At 50.3% G+C, this 21,142-nt stretch overlaps 1 protein-coding gene across 1 annotated transcript in view; it reads right to left on the bottom strand.

Annotated features, from left to right (window-relative positions):
* Window positions 1–20,573, bottom strand: part of RGMA (repulsive guidance molecule BMP co-receptor a) — a 44,861-nt gene extending 24,288 nt beyond the window's left edge. The window contains exons 1-2 of the mRNA XM_004432016.3: window positions 20,298–20,573; window positions 3,618–3,733 (exon numbers count right to left, since the gene is read on the bottom strand). Coding sequence (XP_004432073.1) covers window positions 3,618–3,733; window positions 20,298–20,311 — 130 coding nt within the window. The 5' untranslated portion in view covers window positions 20,312–20,573. The remainder of the gene's footprint in view (window positions 1–3,617; window positions 3,734–20,297) is intronic.
* Window positions 20,574–21,142: the final 569 nt, after the last annotated feature.

The raw sequence follows: 21,142 nt of genomic DNA, 5'->3' as shown, positions 1-21,142 counted from the left end.
GACCTCTTGGTGTGTCACACACCAGCCTGCTGCCTGGCTCTGCTGCCATCTGGCTCTTGCAACTGGACATCATTTCACTCTCTCCCTTTGGGACACACAGTCCTACTGGGAGGGCAATAATGCGGTACGCAGGTTGACTTGCTTGCATGTTTCTGAATAGCAGCTCCGAGAGAAATACTCTCATCTCTATAATGACACAGATGCACAGAGGGCCTGGGTCTCCACAAGCCTTAGTTTCTCCACTAAGGACTAAAAGTAAAGGGAAAGAAATGAAAAAAGAAAGGCCGCAGGGCAATAATTCTTAGAAGAGCGACCCTCACACTTGAGCGTGCATGGGAAGCCCCCGGAGGGCCTGTGCAAGTACAGACTGCAGGGTCCCATCCGCAGAGTATCTGCTTCAGTCGGTCTGGGGTGGGCCCAGAACTTGTATTTCTAACAAGTTCCCAGGGGAGGCTGATGCTGCTGATCCAGGGACCACACTTTGAGAACCACCGTGCTAGAGTACAGCATCCATATGTAGTTAACGGGAAGCATGCCAACATGTCTAAAACATATGTCTTGGATGGATTTCTTTTAGAAATCTGTTTTATTAAGTCACAATGGTTTCAAAGTTTAAAAAGTATCTCTTGATGGTGTTTTGAAGAGGATGCTATTTGTGGAAGACTCTTCTAAGAAGCCTTTTTTGGCCTCATGCCCCCAACCCCCATCAGCAAGACACAGTCATTCTGTCCATCCCCTGTAAGCACAGCATCATCCAAGCAGACACCCTGACAGCCCACGGGACACCGCAGAGCCCCCGTCCCTCTACTGGGCTGGGGTCTGCCTGAAGGCAGATGCGGCCTTGCTCAGACGAGGGCCACAAATGCTGTCGGAGCCAGGAACACAGTGGGTGCGCCATACACGTTGAGTGAGTACATGTAAACACGCTCCAAAGACACAAGCCCTCTCAGTCTAGCAGAGGTTAAGGCATCTTTCTCCACACATAACTATGTCCAATTTAATTTGTACTCCTCTGGGTTTACTCCTGGCAGCCATTCAAGTTGACTAGCACTGAACAAACCGACGCTTTCCCGGGGCTGCTCCAGCCAGATTCAGATTCCACCTGTCTTCCGTGGGAGAGGCCGCCGCCCGGGGGCCCTGAGGCTCTCTGTTTCTCCAAACTGCCATGTTGTATTTTTCTCTCTAACGCCCACCCTGTTCTCCAGCAGACCTGCAGGTTCTCTGACTCTATCCCTCTGCCCACGCCTCAAAGAAGATGCCCGTCCATCTCTTCGTGGTGGAAATCACCCATTTCATCTCTTACTTAAGAAACTGTTTTTGACTCAGGTTCCTTGAGGACCCAAGTTCTTGGAGCCCCCAGTGTATTTAGTTTGGGGATACTGGAAGCTCAGTTTTCAGTAAGGTGGGCAATTTTTACTAAATGCAGCTGTCAAGGCCTCAAATTAGAAGCAACATGAGCCAGTCGGCATGACAGTGCAGTAGCTATCTGTTCTATCTGCAGGTTTTAGTTACCAGCCTTGAAGCCAAAAAGAAATGGGCTTCTTGGAAACAGAAGTGATGGAATTTGGGTTGTGAATAATATAACACACCAGCTTTCCTCAGACTATGGGGAATACTTTAAAATAAAGTTCTTAAGATGGACAAATGACATGAAAAACACCACCACCAGCCCTCGAAGCTCCTCCTATGTCTGAGTCCCTCACCAGCCCTTCCTTTCCTCTCTCTCCAGCCCAAGAAGTTAGCAAGTGCTGCGGCTTTAAGAGCGGGAAGGTGTTGTTTTAAGGGCCTCTAAGCCCCCCTTCTCAATTTCAGCTCCAAGCTGAGATCACATCCCCCACAGCAGCCAAGGGACAAAAGCCATTTATCAACCCATCTGATAAAACTTCCAGTGGGCTGGATCTTTATCTAGACCAAACCGAGATGCACACCAATTGCAAACTCCTGTTTCTCCAAAAGGGGGGTTTCTTTTTAAAGAAAGGGGGTCACTCTTTATTTTATTTTTTTAGTTTTTGGGAGAGAACTAAATCAGCCTTTCCACCAGACCCTTCTGTAGTTGGGGAAACTGCCTTTTAAAAGAGGAGGAGGACACCCTGCTGCTTGACCCAGTACGGAGGGTTTAAAAATCCGGGCCGAGGGTGCATGGGGGCCAAGGGCTCCGTGGGGGTACTGACGGCCCCCCACCCCGTCTTGCCCTTGGCCGGGGCCTCCCCATGGAATCCAGGGCTGGGAGCAGGTTGCCGCTCCTAGGCGCCCCCAGGGCGCGCAGCTGCTGAGTGGGCCGGGCGCGCCAGGGGCCCCAGGGCAGGGCTGGGGCGAGAAGGTAAACTGAGGCCTCGCCCCTTATTGCTGCCTGCATACCGCCCGCCGGGAGTCCCAACTTGCAGGCTGGCCGAGCCTGGACTGCCCAGTTCTGCCAGTTCCTGAAACCCAGTTGGCTGAGCAGCAAAACAAAACAACCCAATCCCAGTCTAACTCAAGTCCTTTCTTGCAAAGCTGGGTTGTGCGCGGAGGCTACGGATCCGAGTCTGGCTGCGAGTCTGGCTGCGAGTCTGGCTGCGGAGTGAAACAAGCTCGCATCTTTGCAAGAAGACACCTTAGACCCCCGCAACACAATGGAAACGGCCGGGAGATCCCGCCTTGCGACGGGGACCATTTGGTCTGTGACACTGGGTTTATTTGTATTTTTAGCAGGAGAAAAATGGGTATAAAGGGTTTAACTGGCGTTTCCAGGCTGTGAGTAGCATATGGCAAAAATGAAATAAAGTTTTATGAAACATTATAAAGAAAACAGACCGGGGATTTAAGTTTCGTGCCTTCCCCCTCCCCCGAAAGGAAAAAAAAAAAAAAAGTAAAGAAACTGCAGCGTTTGGGAAGGAACAAATGCTTCTCTGTGGAGTTGGTCTCCCTTCCCCCAACAAAAACAAGAGGTCCGGGCTCGGAGGAATTTGAAAGCAGCGATCTGCCAAAAACATTGTGAAAAACTATGGGGGATTCATTGGAAACAGATGGGCTTTTTCAGCTTTAATTCTGAAATTCTCTCCCTTTCTGACACAATAAAAACAAACAGGGGGCGACGCGGAATGTTATCAAACAGGAATACGGGCTCGCTGGGCCAAGACCGTGGGCATCCCCGCGTGGGGGCGCGTGTGGGGGCGGGACGGGGTCCCGGAGGAGGGGCGGGCGGGGACTTGGCTGGGACCTCAGGGGCTCCACCCCTGGGTACTCGGCAGGTTTGCAAACTGGTGGGCGAGAAGCCGGAAAAAGTGCCCCCCGCACCGAGGCCGTGCCCCCCTTCTCTCCCTCCTCCCGGGCCCCTAAGGGGCGCGTTGCCGGTACCCCCTTTCGCGGAAGCAGGGAGGCGCCGCCGGCCCCTGTGACCTCCTCGCCCGCTCCTTTTCGTTGCTGCCCGGGCGGGCTGCCCCCGGGCATCCATCGCGCCTTCGCTGGGGCGCGGGAGAAACAAAGACCCGTGGATATGGGAGGCGGGGGCCCGAAGGGAGCCGGCGAACTTCAGCCCCGACTCGCTCGCAGACATGTGGCCCAGTGCTGCGACGAGGCGCGGGGAGCGGGCGCGGCGGGCCCGGCCAGCTGTCCCCGGGCCAGGGGCAGTGCCTTACCTGCGGGGAAGCTGCAGAGAAGGAAGGCGAGGGTCGGCCAGAATCCCAGGGCTGAACGTCCTGCCCCTCTCCCCATACCCATCCATCCAGCTCGGCCTGTTACCACTAGCCTCTCCCTGGAAGAAGAGTTCAGAAGAAAAGAAGAAAATAAATCACGCTGCGGAGAAAGGGCAGCCTCGCTCCGCCGGCGGGAGCAGCGAGCCGGGAGGCTCGGTCCACCTCGGCCGCGGGCGCCCGGCGCGCCCCCCCTCCCCGCGCGCCCCTCCCTCGCCATCCATCACTCGGCTCCCCTCCAATGTCGGCGCGGCCCCGCCGCCCCAGCCGCCGCGCGGTCCGCCCCCTCGCGCTCGGGTTTCAGCGCGGCCCGCGGGGGGTGGAGGGAGAGAAGCTGGGCGGGGACCTGGGGAACCAGGGGCCGGGGGCCGGAGGGCGCGCCCGGGTCCCCGACCCCCACGGCTGTCCCCGCAGAAAAGGCCCAGTCCCCCGGACGGCCAAGCCCTGCAGAGCGCAAGGGCAGCAGCGCGCCCCTCTTAATCTTCCCCATAAATATCCAACCCAAGTGGAAACTGTGCTTGGTTGGAGATAAACTCCAGGTCCTTTTTCCAACTAGACTGCCGTCCCGAAGCCGCCACCGACACCCCCTGGCTCATGTGTCTCACTCAGATGTGTCCCCGGTGCAGGAGGCTGAAAAATCCGCTTCCGAATTGGCCGGGGGTGGCCCGCTGGATCTCAGCCACTAACGCACCTCCAGGCTCCAGCCCGCCGTAGTCCCGGGGCCACCCACCCTGCCTGGGCTCGGCCGCCTCCAGCATCCCCTCCAAGCACCTCGCTGCTTCCTGAGGACTTGCCCTGGCTGCACCTCTGAGTTGGGGGCCTGCGAGCCTGACGGAGGCGGCAGGACCACAGCTGCCACCTCGGAGGAGGTGTGGATACAGCGGTCCCCGCGGTGCGCAGAGCCTGGCAGCCCCAAGGCCACCAAGGCCGCTCTTGGGAGGGCATTCGGTTGGTGACTTCCCCTTAACTTGGTCGCTTATTTTTCCAGGAGAAAAATGTCTCCTCCCCAAGGTTCCCTCGGTCCTGCAGCTCTTCTGCTGCTGTTGGGATATTTAAGCCACTGGCAACTTCTCCTGCGAAACATCTTTTGGATGGAACACAGGCCAGAGCAAGTGTCTTTAGTCAGACCAATTCCTCCCTTGGCCCCCCCTTCACCTCACTTCCAAGCCTACTCATCTGGTTCTTTGGAAAATAATTCTGAGTTTTTATCCCATTTAGATGTTTCTCTTAAGCACTATCGCAGTCCTCACTTGCTGATGGCCACACAGGCGGCAGGGCCGCGTCTGGGTTAGGACTCTGCCCGCCAGGAGGGGACCACAGCTCTGGAGGGGCAGGGGAAGAAAGCCTGGTGTCTGTGAAGACACGGCCCAAAGCAGTGATGCTTCTGAATCCGGCTTCTACAAGTCAGTAAGGGGGACCAGTGCCCCAGCCAGCTGTGCCCCGGGCAAAAGGAGGCTGTTGTTTCCTTAGGGCAAAAGGCCTCGATGGCACTGTTCGCCTTCACAGTTGGGGTGCCACCGTATTTCCCTCAAATATTTAGGTCTTGGTCTAACAGGCTCTGTCTAATTCCCCTCAAGCCGGGTTCATTTTAAACTCCCATTTGCAAAGTGTGACAAGTTTGTCCAGTGACAGCCCACCACCTCAAATCCGGGTCTCGAATGGCATTCCTCTCAAGCTTGGCCTGTCCTTGGGCCAGAGCCAACACTTTATTTTACAGAATCACAGGATGGCCCTGGCACACTGAGGCAGGCACAGAGCCCGATGGCACAGAGGCACCTTTGAGGTCCACCAATTAACACCATTTGCTGGATTCTGCCTTTCGCAACTTAGTTCTAAAGCTTCTCGCTAATGAGAGAGAAGGGGTCTATTAGCATTCCCAGCAGCCCCGACAGTAAACTCTCCAACAGAACTGCTACAGCATCTCCAGGTGGGAGAACACGGCCTGGGAGCCAGCAGAGACTGTGCAGGCTTCAGAAGACCCGAAAGCAGGCCCCTCCAGCACTGTCTTTGCCCAAGAGTGGACCTCTGGCAGCAGGACGGTAAGCCTCTACACCTCAGCTGCTTCATCTGTAAGGGGCAGGCTGAGGACATCGTCACCCCGAGACTGCAACTGAAACAATCTGGGAGGGGCACCAGGCTGTGGGAGCTCCCCAGGCCCCCTGCTAGGGGCCTGACCGCCATTTGGGGAGGAGATCCAATTCTTATGGCGTAAGCAAATAATCTGGGAAAGGGATGCAAAGGGCTTTTTTCTCACGAGGAGGAATGTGTGAGGCTGAATTTGGACATCACAGAAGTGCAGATTTGGCCCTTACATATTTGGACTATCAAGAGAAATCCAGTCCCAAATATGGCAGTATGGGGTTGTGTTGTCTATACTGGCCAAAACAACCAGCTTATTGACAACTCTCTAACTTCGCAAGAATAAGAAATTCTTGAAATGTTGGGTTTTGGAACTCAGCACTCCATTCGCCATAGAAACTCACTTAAAGCATAGCTGACTTGAGACAAACAGCTCCCATGATACAGTCTGACCACTTACGGGGTCTCCCCCAGTAGCCTGGGCCTCAGGGTAGAGACCTTCTCTCACGTGGCTCTTGCTGCCTCCCCCAGCCCTGGCTGTGGAGGCCCCGCCACTGAACCCTCGCCCCCATCTCTCCCTCTTCACCTTCGGGGGCTGGGGTTGTGTGCTGGCGGGACAGAGAGCTTCTGAAAGGCCAGGCTCTGCATAAGGCGGAAGCCCTCCCTGGGGCAGGAGTGGGCAGGGACTCCGGCTTTCCCTGCTCAGGATATGAACAGGGTGTTCCCAAATCCAGGGCCTGAGTCATCAGTCAATAAATCTATATTGACTGCTGCCTGCTAGCCCCTGGGAGATAGAGAAATAAAGAAGACAGACCCTATCTTTGAACTGCTGGTAGAACGAGATATGAGAGGAAGGTGAGGGGTCAAGGAGCGGTGACAGTGGATGACTAAGTGCCCGGAGAAGGCTTTGCCGAAAAGGTGGTTGTCTTGAAGGATTCATTTTTAGTGAGAATGACAGTAATAAGGGCTAATGTTTCAACGTGCTCTTACATTACGCAGGGGCTGGCTAAGTACTTTACATTTGTAGACACTTGAAGCTAAGGTCGGTTCTATTATCATCCCCGTTTTGCGGATGAGATAACTGAGGCTGAGTGAGCTTAAGTACTCACCCAATTACCGGCTAATAGATTGCAGAGCCGAGCACACCGAACCCCACACCTGACCTGCTGAATGTGCCATTCACTCCAATGATGCAAGTCCGCACTGGGCTTAACGTCAGGGTGAGACAGATAACTTAACAATCACTTTCAGTAAAGCATAACTGACTCTGACGGAGAGACACAGAACACAGGTGCCAGGGCCTCCAGACCCGCCTGGGGTGCAGGGGGGGAACAGAAGTTTTCCCAGTGTGGGAGCGTGCCAGGGGAAGATGGTGGGCAAGGGAGGGGGAGCAGGGCAAGGATTCCAGGTAGAAGGAACAATGAGTACTACATGTACTGGGGTGTGGCTTGCCTGAGGAGCTGGAAAACCTTGAGGATGGCTACAGGACACAGAGGTGAGGCTGCAGAAAGAGAGCAGGAGCTCCGGAAAGCTCGTGAAGGGCCAGTGCCTGGGAGCCCCACCCAAGGCCTCAAGAAGGGGAGGGATTTATTCTTTTGGGAGACCACTGTGGGGAGATTAACAATAATATAGATGCCCAGGCCCCACTCTGAGCAGCTGAATCTGAATCCCTGGAGGTAGAGCCTGGGCATCAGCAATTTTTAATGAGCTCTCCCAGGTGACTAATGTGTAGGGACTCGCTAGGTTTGTAAGTTCAGTCACCCTCCATCAACTCTGGGTGCACATAAGACCCAGGTTGAGTCAATCAGTTTATCCTCTCAGACTTAAGGCAAGACAGATAACTTAATCATCACCTTCAATAAAGCAGTGATTGGCACATGACCCAAGCTGACCAATCAGAATCTCTCCTGCGACTGTTGCTATGGGGGATCCTCCAGTTCTGGTCTCTGATTCCTACATAGGATGAGGCTGGGGGTAGCCATCTGATGGGAAGGCGAGTGTTTGGGAGTGTTGTGGGTGGAAGCTGTGTTTGCAGAGTTGTTATACTGTTTTTACTCAAGATGCATTTTATCTGGTGAGCTTTTGGGGCACTGATGGAGATTTTCAGGGCTAACTCTCCCCATGCCACTTTTCAGCATGTGATCCTCCCTGTAGCTCCTCCTTAGCTGCTCTGAGCTCTCCTAGTACCTGCTCCAGCTACGGGAACCAGCAAAGACCCTTATTTTGCTGAAACTGTTTTGATTTCGGTTTTTCTCCCTTGTACGCACAGACTCCTAACTAATAAGGAGGAAGCGAATGGTCCAACACTGGTCCCAAGAAGCATTTTTGCCAGCCTCAGAAGTGCAGGGACATGTTGTCAATGGCTCTTAATCCATCATTCATTTACTTGCAAAATTTCTTGAGCCTAATTCCATCCCCTCCCCCCAACCTTTGGAAAAAATTTGCCTGTACCATGTCTTGAGGAACTCAGTTGCTCCAATTTACAACTCAGAGTGGGACCCAATCCTTCTTTTTAATTTATCCCTCAAATTCCTCTTTCAAACTTCAAGGGCTACCTGGGTCTGGTTGTCTTAGATTTGACGAACCAGACCTTGTTCAGTGTCTCTATAACCTTCAAGGTTTTATAGACTTTGACCACATCACCTTTCTGGCTTCACCTTTCTACACTCAAGTCTTTCAAGAACAAAGCAGCTCAACTTCTCGGGAAAGCCTTCCATCTGGGTGATTACTTTACTCACCTTTCTACAGTTCTGAGATATTTTTTCTCAAGGAGAAGGTCATAAACCTGCCAGGTTTGGGGACAGCCTGGCAGAGGGAGAATACTATTTTTGGCTTGGTTTCCAATACCATTTCGGAGAGCATTTTCTGAGTACTTGGTTGGTCCTGCATAGCCTTTAGCGAACAAACATCTTGCAAAGACCCCCAAGATCCCTTTTTGTGGCTATAAACTGACTGGACAGAGTCCATTTTCCTGTAATTTGGATTATGTTCTCCTAAACGCATTAACTGAGGCTTGCCACTGCAAAAGCTTAATATGCATGTTCTTGCTAACTCATAAGCTTGTCCTGCAGTTAATCACCATTTGTTTGCCATGTCTCTGCAGAGCCTTCATTTCATCCGCAGGCCTAGAACCATCTAAGCATCTCTCCTTCGGATGATCTATGGACATTTAAACGAAGTCTAGAAGGACCAGTGATCCTTGGGGATCCCCACTGTTTATAATTTTTCATCCAGAAAAGTACCTGTTTATCCTATTTTTGTTTTCCTGTCTCTAAGGACAATTCCGATCCCTGGTGAGTTCCTCCCCCATTCTGGAGCAACTTACGACTATAAGTGACCCTTGGGGTGCAACTTTGTCAGAAGGAATTTTGAGAGTCTAAACATAATCCATCCCTGGGTTTCTCCCTTGTCTCCAGGCCTGTTTCTACCTCCTCAAAGAATGCTAATAGATTGGTCTGGTTTCACATTCTCGTTTCAGAAAGTATGTTGCACTTTGTCCAGTTAGTCAGGGCTTTAAAAAGTGCTTGGTGATATTACTTTTTAGTATATATTCCACCAAAGTGGCTATTAAAAGTGACACTTCCTGGGGGCCAGCCCAGTGGCGTAGTGGTTAAGTCCAGTGTGCTCTGCTTTGGCAGCCTGGGTCCATGGGTTCGGATCCTGGGCACAGACCTACAGCCATGCTGTGGCGGTGACCCACACACAAAATAGAGAAAGACTGGCACAGATATTAGCTCAGGGCGAATCTTCCTCAAGCAAAAATCAAGAAAGATTGGCAACAGATGTTAGCTCAGGGTGAATCTTCCTCAGCAAAAAAAAAAAAATTGACCCTTCCTGGATGGGTGGGCTCCCTCTGTGGGCAGGGGGCCCAGTGTATATGCCCTTGGGTGCAGGCCTGGTATGGAAGGCTAGTCACACGATTTGGGCACCAGGGTATCACTGCCATCTTTAACTACCACTGCTCCCTTCCCTCCAGATTGTCCTGGGACAGAAGGCCATAGAATGTCCTTGACCTGTTTGTTTCCATGACAGTTTAGGAGAGGGCTTCTTCCTGCTTCTCTTCTTCCAAAGCATTTGTGAGTCTCGCTGCCATGACTCTGGCATCAAAATCTCTTCATTGTTGATTTCAGCAAGTCCCACAGCGTGCTCCTCCTACGGCCTCTCTAGTTTTCTTAGCTTTTGCCACAGGCTTTCTTTCTCTCTGCGTGTGCACATTATTTCATTTGCTTATATCCTCCCTCCCTCACCATGAGGGACACTTATGCTTAATTAAAACATATAGATTTTATTCCAATATTTTAATGGTTTTTTGAAACACACTTTTCCCTGACAGTTCCACAGCTCTCTTTAGAAACTGAAGAAGTGTCTTACTTTCTCTTTGAATTCTTTTGAATGGATTTAAAACACATTAGCAGATTTTATTTGCTCTTGCACATCTTTAGATGTGTGTGATCAGATTAGTAACAATTTTCCCCCCACACAAGACAGATTCTTTTATTTACTGTTTTTCTCTTTTACTTATTCAACAAGTACTCAGCTCTAAGCAGGGTTTTGAGGGTTCTTAGATGAGCAGCAGACGGTCCTGCTCCCCTCCAGGCAGCCCAGGGGGAGGTCAGACGTGGAGACAAATAATTTTAGCCCAGTGTGCTGAGTACTTAGAGAGGGGTGTTTATGTGTTGTCTCGGGAGCCCCACACATTTATGCCCCATCCCCATTACTGCAAATCAACTCAGGACTTTACAAAGTTGCCAAGTCTTTAGGAAGTGGGGGGCTCTGCTGGTAATTCCTTTAACAAATAGGACCACTGACTGCAAAGCATGATGTCACCAGTACCAGATTTGGTGACATCTACACTACCATCAGCCTTACACCGTCTAGAACACCCTCCATCAAAATTTCACCTCTTGGACAATCCGCCTCAGACTGCCCCATGGCTTAGCATTCATGCTCATGAGTCCACTTTCAGAAACAGACTCTGAGAACTTTCCAGGCCTGGTGGACCAGCTGAGTGTGGGACATCTGCATGGATTGCCCCCCTCAGACCCTCCCAAAAGCACAGCCCTCCTGGTAGGCATGGACATATTCACTGTGCTGGGAAGATATAAATTTTCTGGGCTTTCTGTTTTCTTCAATCTAGCATCACATTTAATTTAAAGAATCGAAACAGTAATATATGCAAGGGTTAAAAAAATCAATTTCCTGTTAAATGAAATTAGGTCACTCTCCCTGGAGGCAATAACTGTTAACAGTTTCATGTGCATCTTTCTAGGTATTTCCATGTGCATATAAACACATATAAAAGCAATCAATCTAGCTATCTTTTTACCAAAAACTGTTAGCAACCTCCTGACTGCTCCCTCCACAGTGGGTATTTCCTATTTTATTTTCTTTCTCAGTTAAACAGTCCTATGAACCCCTCCATCATGGCAGGAGCTAAGCAGTCAGAGAAGAACTGAGTTCACCAGCCAAAGGGGATTTAGAGATGTATGTACAGATAGGCTTAAATATAAAGTAGTCCATGTGAGGGATGCCACATGCCTTTCGACAGCTACTTCCTCTTCTTTTCCTGGACTTCAAGTTCCATGTAAAGACACTTATTCTGTCGCTTCTCATTTGGAAGTCAGACAACTCACATTTACCCCAACTTACCCTGCAGAGGGTAAGGAACCTGCCTGAGGTCACCCAGCTGGCTTGGTGGCAGAGTGGGGTTCGGGCAGGTCTAGCGGACTCCTGGCTCTCAAGCCACCTCTATTGAGCTCACCAACACCTCCCCTCTGCCTCTACTAACCCTACTCTTCATCATGTGCTCATTCTCTTGCTGGAACAGAAGCAAGGATCCCTTTGTCTTCCCCCAGCCTCAGCCCAGGCTGGGTTGGAGCCCTCCTGATGACCTGCTAGTTTGTGGGGTCACATTTCCATGGTATGTGGAAGCCCCCCTTCCGTCTTTTCTCACTTCTTCTTGACCTCCACGTTTCTCAGTAAGCTCTTGGAAGAGCCACATTTTTTCTTTGACACTCCTCCCATTTCTCCCTACCGGAGAAATAAACTAGTGTGTAACTGGAGTTTCATATATGCAAGTCTCCCTGCCCTCATTTTCCTCTCGCGCCTCTTGTCTGGCACTCTACTATCTGGTCTACAGCTTGCAAATTTTCTTCTGCCTACAAAGCCCAGTACAAAAGTGATAGCATCTGTGAACTGCTTACTTGACAGTGCTGAGACCGAGACTTTTTAGACCTTGCAGTGGATATGGGGAAAGAGAGAGACCTGGGATTTGGGGTGGCTCTACCTCCAGCTGTGTGGCCCCTGCATGTCCTGTCCTATCCTTGGACCCTCAGCTTTGCAATCTGCAGAATCCTGGCCTGGATGCCCCAGCGGGGGCAGGGGGTGGGGGTGGTCCTCCCAGCTCCATACTCTGGTGTCTCTAGGGATCCAGCTCCATACTCTGGTGTCTCTAGGGATCCAGTGACCTGGTGTCTCTAGGGATCTGTAACTAACTGGCCTTGCCCACACCTGACTCCGAGGAGCCATTCTGGGGCCTCATTTGTAACATTTCTGGGTTCTCCAAGCAAAAATGTTGCCGAGCAAGTGGGAAATGTTATTTGATGAGTGACATTTTTATATTATGGTGTCAGCATGAAATTCTTCCACAATAATCCTCAGCAATATTACTGTATACCTGAAACACACCTTAAAAACATTTAGTAACCTCTTGTTTTAAAGCAACTTTCAGATACCCATACCAAGATGCACCAGGTTCCTGTAACGGAGAACAGACCACCCAGCATTTACCTCTCCCCATTCCAGTAAGTTCTTGGGAGAAGAACCAGCTTGGAACCATTTATCCACCAAATGGCAATTGTTTGAACTGACAGCGAGTCTGTGTCTCTCTCTCAACCAGCAGAAGGCTGGAGTATTTGGATTAATGAACAATTTGGTGCCAAGCGCAAATACCATAGACATTTAGCAATAGGAACAGATAACCAAGTTATTCATCAAATTCAAAATTGTTTAGAATGGCTAATGCAAAGCTGAAATAAAGAAGATCCCCAGCTGATGGGAGGTGGGGAAGAGTGCCAATCCAGAAAGAAGAACAAATGCATCGCTTTTTGTGACATTCTCCTCTGCCGCTATGGTTTTCTTGTTTAAATTTGTTGGAGGCTGAGGGAATTTCTTCACTTTTACATTAGAGAGGCAATACGGCATGCTAAGAACATGCAGTCTGAACCCAGACTCTTAGACCTCAGTTATCCCATCTGTAAAATGGGGATATACTTTAGTTCCCTCAAGGGTGATTGTGAGGATTAAATGAATGAACACAATAACAGACCACTTAGAACAGATGCTTGGCAGAGAGTAAGTGTTGATAAGTACTTGCCAATATGATAAGAACCATTGTTTGGATTATTACAGAGTGTCTACTACCCGTCTGATTCTGCTAGAGCCTTTGTATGTATAGGAACTGGGGGGAAATCTGCAGAATTCCCCAAGGACTACTAGATACCCTTGACTTCTGGGTGTTTTCTAAGCACATTATCAATTATACTCAAGCTCTGTTGAGCAACCACCATAAGACAGAGTCTCCCATGTACCTGTAGAGTCATCTCAACTATGTGATGGGTACAGCCGTCTCCATTTCATAGATGAGGAGACTGAGACTCTGGGAGATTAAGTGACTTGTCCAAGGTCACCAAGAATATAAATGGCAGGGAGAGGCTCAAACCCAGGCCCCGTGATGCCATGTTCAATGTTTTCCCCACCAAACCATAGCTGCTTCTCATAGTCACCTGGGGTTTACTATTTTCTGTTAGGTCCATATATATAATGACAGGTCATGCATTAGAAATGGGAATATGTATATAGTATATAGAATATAGAGATATACTGTTTTCCAGAAACAAACAAAAATATAAAAATGTTTTAAGAAAAGAAAAATTTCCTTGAATGATTTTCCCCAGCCCCCTAAAAACTTAGGAAGTTGAAATAGTTATATTCTTCTTTTTTTTTTTTTTGTGAGGAAGATCAGCCCTGAGCTAACATCCATGCTAATCCTCCTCTTTTTGCTGAGGAAGACTGGCTCTGAGCTAATTTTGCTGAGGAAGACTGGCTCTGAGCTAACATCTATTGCCAATCCTCCTCCTTTTTTTCTTCCCCAAAGCCCCAGTAGATAGTTGTATGTCAAAGTTGCACATCCTTCTAGTTGCTGCATGTGGGACCCGGCCTCAGCATGGCCAGAGAAGCAGTGCATGGGTGGGCACCCGGGATCCGAACCTGGGCTGCCAGTAGCGGAGCGCGCGCACTTAACCGCTAAGCCACGGGGCCAGCACCGAAATAGTTATATTCTTTTTCTTTCTTTTGGATGCTAAATGGTATTTTTCAGGTCAAGTTTTTACAGAGTGCTTACCTGGATTTAAGAGCTTCTGAATGACAGGTAAATATTACACAACAAGAAGATGTCTGGGTAAACGTATCTATAGTTTCCATTATTGCAGCCCCTTTAGACCACAAGCCATTCAGAGCATGTCTCAAATTCAAAGCCAGATGTACTTCTGCCCCTAGAAACTGGTCATTGACCCAGAAAGGGAGGGCTTGGGCATCATCTTGGCTTGAGTTTGCTTGGCCCTCATTGACCCTTGGCCCAGGCTCAGAGCAGGCAATATGTTCCCTACCAAGCCCGAAGTCAGTAGACTCTGCCAATAACATCCATTTACTCATGAAGAAATCAGACAACTCGGAGTTTAAGGATCTTTTTTCTCAAAATGCTCTCAGCAGAGAATAATACAAGCAATGTAAAACCCTCACAGCATGAAGAGGGTGGCATCTGGCTTTTCCTTACCATGTGATCTTGAGATACCCAAAGATACAAAATCAAGTGTGCTTCAGGATAGTCAGGGAAGCATTCTGAATTCAGTATTCTGAAATCTGAATAGCAAACTACTTTAGCTGCACTGAGTGATGTAAAACAGCATAAATTCAACTCCCATGAATCCCTTGTTCTGGGGCAAATGAGCTGCCAAACTGAGCAGTGAGGGGTTATCAGCAAGTCTGGACCTGTGGGGGGGTGCTGCTAGGAGCCTCATCACATCTCCAGGTGAGCCTGGCCTCTGAGCTCTATATTTCTTTTTGCTTTGTCTCTCTTGCATAAATGGAAGCCCATCTGAGAAAATGCAATTGCATTAAAAAAATCTATTTATTATTTATATGCTATCTCTTTCCATAAAGGACATTAAATTAAATGTAAATGAGAGTATATTATACACCAAAACTTCCAAACAAACATTAATTCTTATTGTTTTCAAGGTATCAATTGTTTTGAGGAAATTCTGTAGTTTTTATGATTCTGTGAATGGAACATGCATTTCTGTGTGCTCTTCTATTATGAATCTGTCAAATTAACACTTGTTAAGTGAAGCATAGGGTGCCAGATGGTGAGCCATGGTTCAGCAACAGACCACGGGAGAAACTGAAATGGAGAAGTTTGTTACTCACAGGTCCCAGAGGAAGTACACAGCACGCCTCGAGGGGCCACGGGGGGAGGTCAAGGTAGAGTGCAAAGAGAGAGAGAGGCAAGACCTGGGCATATGGTTTTATTAGGGTCCAAGGGCAGAGTGCTTTGGGGTTCCAGGGCTAGGGCTGGACTGGCCAATTCAAACCAGAGAGTGGGGTTTTGGTGAGCCCCACGGGGTCTTGGGCAGGCCCTGAGAGGCAGAGGACACTGCTGGTCACAAAGGCTGTTGGGGAGTCATACGAGGACTTACATTTGCTTGTGACTCTGCGGGCTGTTGTCTAGGGCATGCGCTTGCTAGAGGGACTAGTGTCAGTTTAAGGCCCCTGAGGACTGCTTGGCCAAACAAAATGGATGTGGAGGCAGCAGTGCCATGGAGAAGCTTAGCTAAACTCTCGCAGTCCAATGGACATGTTCTTGTGAGAGCAGTCTATTCTTCAGGACGCCAGTGCCAGGAGCTGAAAATGCACACTGGAAGAAAATTGCTAAGACGCTGAGCTGGCCCAGCATTTGCCCAGCAGGTGTTCTGAGCAAGCCTCTCTGAGAGCCAGCCTTTGAACAGGCGAAAGGGCATCGCTGCAAGGGATAACAGCAAGGTCTGAGAGCCTCACAAGTGGATCAGACTTTGACAGAGAGGATACAACTTGTGAAACCTTGAACACTAGATATCACAGTTTTTAAATAGATAATCTGGAGGGATGAGACACACGATGGTACAGATCAACTGGGAGATGTATAAAAGACTAACAGGAGAGTGAATTCTAGGGTAGAGTGTCTGCATTGTGCCGACAGTGCTTACACCATGACGAACGTTTAGGAGGTCGTCATGGGTGAGTCTCTGCATGTTTGTGTTTCCACCTAATCTTTACTTAAAGAGGTCATCAAAGAGCAATTTCCTCAAAACTCCTAAAGAGGATGAAAAAAAGCTTGCATCCGTATTCAAGAAGAAAAGTGTGCTAAGAATAAAGTAATGGTACTGAAACTCTTACTGAGGACTTAATGCAGAATACGTCTGTTCACAAGGGCAGGAGAAGAGAAAAGTATTATCAGTTAACAGGACAAATTGTGGCTGTCAGCCAGGGCAAGCCAGGCAAAGACGCGGAGATCTGAGAGTCCCCGAAGATGAAACAATGAAACATAAGGAGAAGCTACAAAGGATGGTAACCAAGAAACAATGCCCTAATGAGACAGAAATCAACAAGTTCTAGGGCATTTTTACTCATATCTGCCAACCTCTGCTTTGCCCGACGTCGAGGACACAGAATCTATAGGAATTTGCCTTGTTTTACCAGATAGTTGACAGAATCTTTTGTTTTCAAGTTTTTTGCCAGATGTTCAGACTCTGGCAAACCCAGTATCTTGATTCCTGAAAGTTCTCCATCTTGTAGTGTTGCTTTAAACAAACAATTGAAAAACGAGAAGTAAACTCAACCAGCAACTTTGTAATTATTCTCCGAATAAGCAGTGTTTGCTGCATTTTAATTCTTTACTGTAGTAATTTAGATAGAATAATTTTATAAGTTGAGTAGGTTACATAGTGCATTTTTATATCCATCAAGTAGCAGGGCTTTAAAATTTTTAAACAGGGCTATAAAAGATGTTTGCATTTATTTTTTAAATTTCTGCCCAAATTTCAAAATTTCTTCTTCTTACTACCCTTAGAATTGTAAAGTTTCACACCTTAGTAGGCATTCTCGCCTTCTGACCTCTAATGCTAGTATGATACAGCATGTTCTACTCATAGGTCAGACCTGGCTAAGAAACTGGGCATCCTTTTAAAAGATGTTCATTTGTCCCCAAGGAAACTGACTTCTGCCTGACTCCGTCGGCACACTTGGGCGAGGCAGTTCTTAATTTTTTCCACTGCCCTGTTCGTTGCTCCTTCATAGCTCTGTTGCTAAGGGAAGGGAGGCTGAAATTGAGCTGTTGTTCAGTCAAAATAAGAAAAAGAGGAGCCTGTCATTTGACTACTGCTGGATACCAGACAGGTAGGGGAGCCTGGAGCCTCCCTTCTTCGGGTTAAATTTATGTTTCGTTAAGTTTGTTGAATGAATAAACCATGAACGCTGTTTGAAAAGCAAAGCCAGTCTCCTAAAGAGCCACAGGAACACTGCAGACACTTAAAAGTTATTTGAACTTAACTTTGGGATATTATAAGTCAAGTTCTAGAACAATGATCTTTAAGGAGTAGTGTCTTTTCATTTCACAGAACTAACAGATTCCAATAAGTCTGGCACTGGTTTCCAATAATATTTGTTTGTTACGCTCCGTTTCTCGTGGGTATATCCTGTCTCTTTCCTTGGATGGCAGACTTCTCAAGAGACTGGTGATCATGCCTCCCAAGGTGTGAACAAATTTTGGGACCATACTTGGCAAAAGCAAGAGCTTGAGTTTAATTCATTTGGTAGCAAGGTTGTAGGGAAAAAAGCACTTTAAACCCTGCCTATGCCCCTTCACCTCTCTGGGCATCAGTTTCTTCTGAAACATGGGAATGAAAGCACCTGTTCCTGACTGCTTCCTGGAACCAGCGAGCATCACTGTGAGAGTGGCTTGAAAAACTCCCTGTCCCATTGTTAGGGATGCCTAGTACCTATTCATTTTATTTTGCATCTCCTCATCTAAGATTCCTGTATTTAGCCCCACATGGGGCAGCTGAAGAGCTGAGTCAAGGGGCATATTAAATAGGAGCTTCTCATGCCTCCATTCTGTATTATTATACACACTGGGGAGACAGCGAGTCATGCCTTGGAAAGGCTTTGTGAGGAGAGAAAGCAGATAGAGGTTTCTTAGCAAAAGTCAGAGAAGCCCTCCTCGAATAAGATGCCAGGTTACTGCAAGATCCTTTTTGTCACAAATCTGGTTATTAAATAAACACTTGCAAATGAAGAGTGACTTTGAGACAGCATAGGAGGTGGGCAGACAGGCCACCCACCATTCCACATGTCTGCTTGCAGTATAAGCACCTGTCTGTCACCTGGGAAGGAAATGACGAGAACAAGGCTATTGAAAAAAGGAGGCTGGGACATCCGTGACCACCACCACAGCTCAGAGGATCTCAAGGGGCAAGAGTCTTCACCACCAGCAGAACAGCACACTGCTCTGCAAGGAACCCATGTACCCTTCAGAACAGGGAGAACCCAGCTCATTGCTAATACCATCTGGCCTGGAAGGTGGCAGCAAAAACCAGCCACAGAGAATGTGGAGCCCGCCCGGATGTGTGGGTGCCCCACCCAGAGCCTTTGTCCGCTCTGCTTGCCATCCAGCAAAGTCAGCCCCTGGTGTTAATTGGAGATCATGTCCCTTATAAAGGGGGATTGCTTGTCACCTGCTGTGGTACTGGAACAGCAGGAAACCTTTTTTTTGTGAGAAAAATCAGCCCTGAGCTAACATCTATGCCAATCCTCCTCTTATTTTTGCTGAGGAAGACTGGCCCTGGGCTAACATCAGTGCCCATCTTCCTCCACTTTATATGGGCCACTGCCACAGCATGGCCTGACAATCGGTGCACGCCCTGGATCGAACCCAGGTCCCCAGCAGCGGAGCACGCGCACTTAACCAGTATGCCACAGGGCTGGACCCAGGAAACCTCTTCTTTGTTTGTGCAAAAATGCCATTTTTGGTACACTACACGGTTCCTGTACAGATTGGCACAGACCCGTTCCCAATTCTCCTTCAGCTGCCCTTCAGAGCACAGCCAATCTCTTTTCTAGGGGTCATGGCCCAAGATTCGCCTGAAAAATCACTTGTCTGTGCTGCACGGGAGAAGAGGAACGTCCGTGCAAACGTTTTTCAAATTTCTGCGATAGATGCCCGAGGAAGGGGCATCCTCTTACCAGGAGGCAACATTTTATGTTATGTTTTTCCTGGAAGATCCCAAAGCCTGGTGGAGAAGCTGGCAGATCTCCTTGCGGTGACAGCCCGCCACTCAGTACCACCTGCAGTTCTGTCCCTTGAGTTCGGCGTGCTGAGCTCGGGTCGTCGGGCGCTCCCGCTCCCGGGGACTGTAGATACACCGAGAACTACTACTTCCCAAGGACACGAGGGCTAGTTCCCGCCTCCCAAACTCGCGCAGGAGTCTCCTACTTGAACACCCAACTTCGTTGCCTAAAAGGAACGCGCAGCTCACCATTTCCGCTAGATGGCGCGATTTCCCCTAATCCGTCCGCAAGACACCCGATTTATAAAATAAATACAATCCAACGCCTTCTGAAACCACACCTCATAATAGCAGCTCGCAGGCTCCCATTAAAATCTCAACTTGGGGGAACTGATTCTACCTCAGAGCAAATCCAATGCAATTACGTACATTAACAGGATGCAATCAAGAATTGCATCCTTGCGTCCCCCACATCGGCCCTCCCCCTAAATACACCTGTCCCCCTGCCCCGGCTTGTACCCTGGGATGAGCCACGGCGCGAGCTGGGCGCGGATTCGTCCACTTAGGAATGCCGGGGCCACTCGGGAATCCTATCCCTCTGCACTCTACCCAAGCCCCGCACCTTCCTGCGCACCGGCACTCCCAGGCAAAGGACTGCCCGGACCCGAGCCCAGATAGTGCGCAGCGCCGACGCCCCCGGGGCAGGCGCTCGTCCCGCGGCTCTGCTGCTGGCCTAGGCAGCCAGGCGCGGAGCAGGAGGAGGGGTCCCGGGCGAGTCGGGCCAATGGGGGTTCACGGCGGGACAGCCCGGTGGCCGGCTCCGTCCCAGGCTCTGTCCCAGGCTCCGCGGGCCGGGCAGAGCGGCCGCTGCAGGAGGTGGCCGCGCCGGAGAAAGGGAGCTCCCAGCCCGCACACAGCGGAAGAGCAGTTCGCCGGATCTGCCCAACCACGCGCGCTGCCGGCTGCCGGGGGAGAGCATTTTAGGAAAAAAGAGCAAATACCAAACCACAAAAACTTTACTGATGCCAAGAGCTAAAGCGATCGAGGCGCAGCAAAGCTCCAAATCTGGGCAAGATGAGAGCAAGATGAGACGCGGGGTCCCGGCAAGTGTCGGCGGCGCCTCGGGGATGTCAGAGCCGGGTCCGCCCCGCTCCCGGCCCGCGCTTACCTTGGCGGCTGCATGAGACCCTGCGGCCCGCGGGGGGTGGCGCTAGCGGGGCTGCGGGCGAAGAGGGGGTGCCGGGGCGCCTCTGGTCGGCCCCGGGGCAAGGTGGGAGGGGCTCGGCAAACGCTCGTCCCCGCCACCCCGGCCGGCTCAGCAGCGGCCCGGGGCACGCCGCCTGCTCCCAGGCTGCATGCCTGCGAGCGCCTGGAGGAGCCGGCCCGGGAGCGAACGGCTAGGGCTTCTCCAGCCCAGCGTCTCGGGCGGCGCAGCCCGCGCTCGGGAGACAACTGCAGAGTCGGGCGGCTCGGGCCAGCCCCCTCCCTCGCCCGGCCCCCGCCCGCTGCTGCCGAGCGCGGCGTCGCGAGGTTCCTTTGAGCGCCGAGGGGAGGGGGCGGGCCAAGCGCCCGGGGTGCGGGCGGGGGGCGAGCGCGGGCGGGGCTGGCGGGGAGGCGGCGGGAGAGGAGGAGGGGTGCAGGCTCGGATTGCCCCTCCCCGCCGGGGCCGCACCCTCCCGCATCAGCACCAGTTGGGTGGGTGGGGGTGCGCACGCTGGAAAGCCAAGACTTCCCTCAACGCATGGGTTAGAGGGGCGCGGGCGGCAAGTGAGGCGACCCTCGAGGCGCCTCCAACTTTCCTCATCTCGCGCTGAGATGCCGTGGACAGCATGCTTTCCACCTTCAGTTCCGTGATGGTCAAGGGGCAGTTACTCTGAGGCTTCTGGAATAGACTTTCACATCCAGGAGAAACGCTGCTGCTTTCTGCGGAGAGGCACCTTTGTTCTACTGACACGTTATTTTTGTTTGATTCTTCTTTTTAAAAAGTGATACATATGTGTTCAGTGTGTAATA

The sequence above is a fragment of the Ceratotherium simum genome, chromosome 3 (genome assembly GCF_057802395.1).
Source record: "Ceratotherium simum simum isolate JZ-2026a chromosome 3, ASM5780239v1, whole genome shotgun sequence".
Lineage (NCBI taxonomy): Eukaryota > Metazoa > Chordata > Mammalia > Perissodactyla > Rhinocerotidae > Ceratotherium > Ceratotherium simum.
Note: the sequence above shows the minus strand (reverse complement) of the source record. Positions and strands in the feature narration are given on the sequence as shown.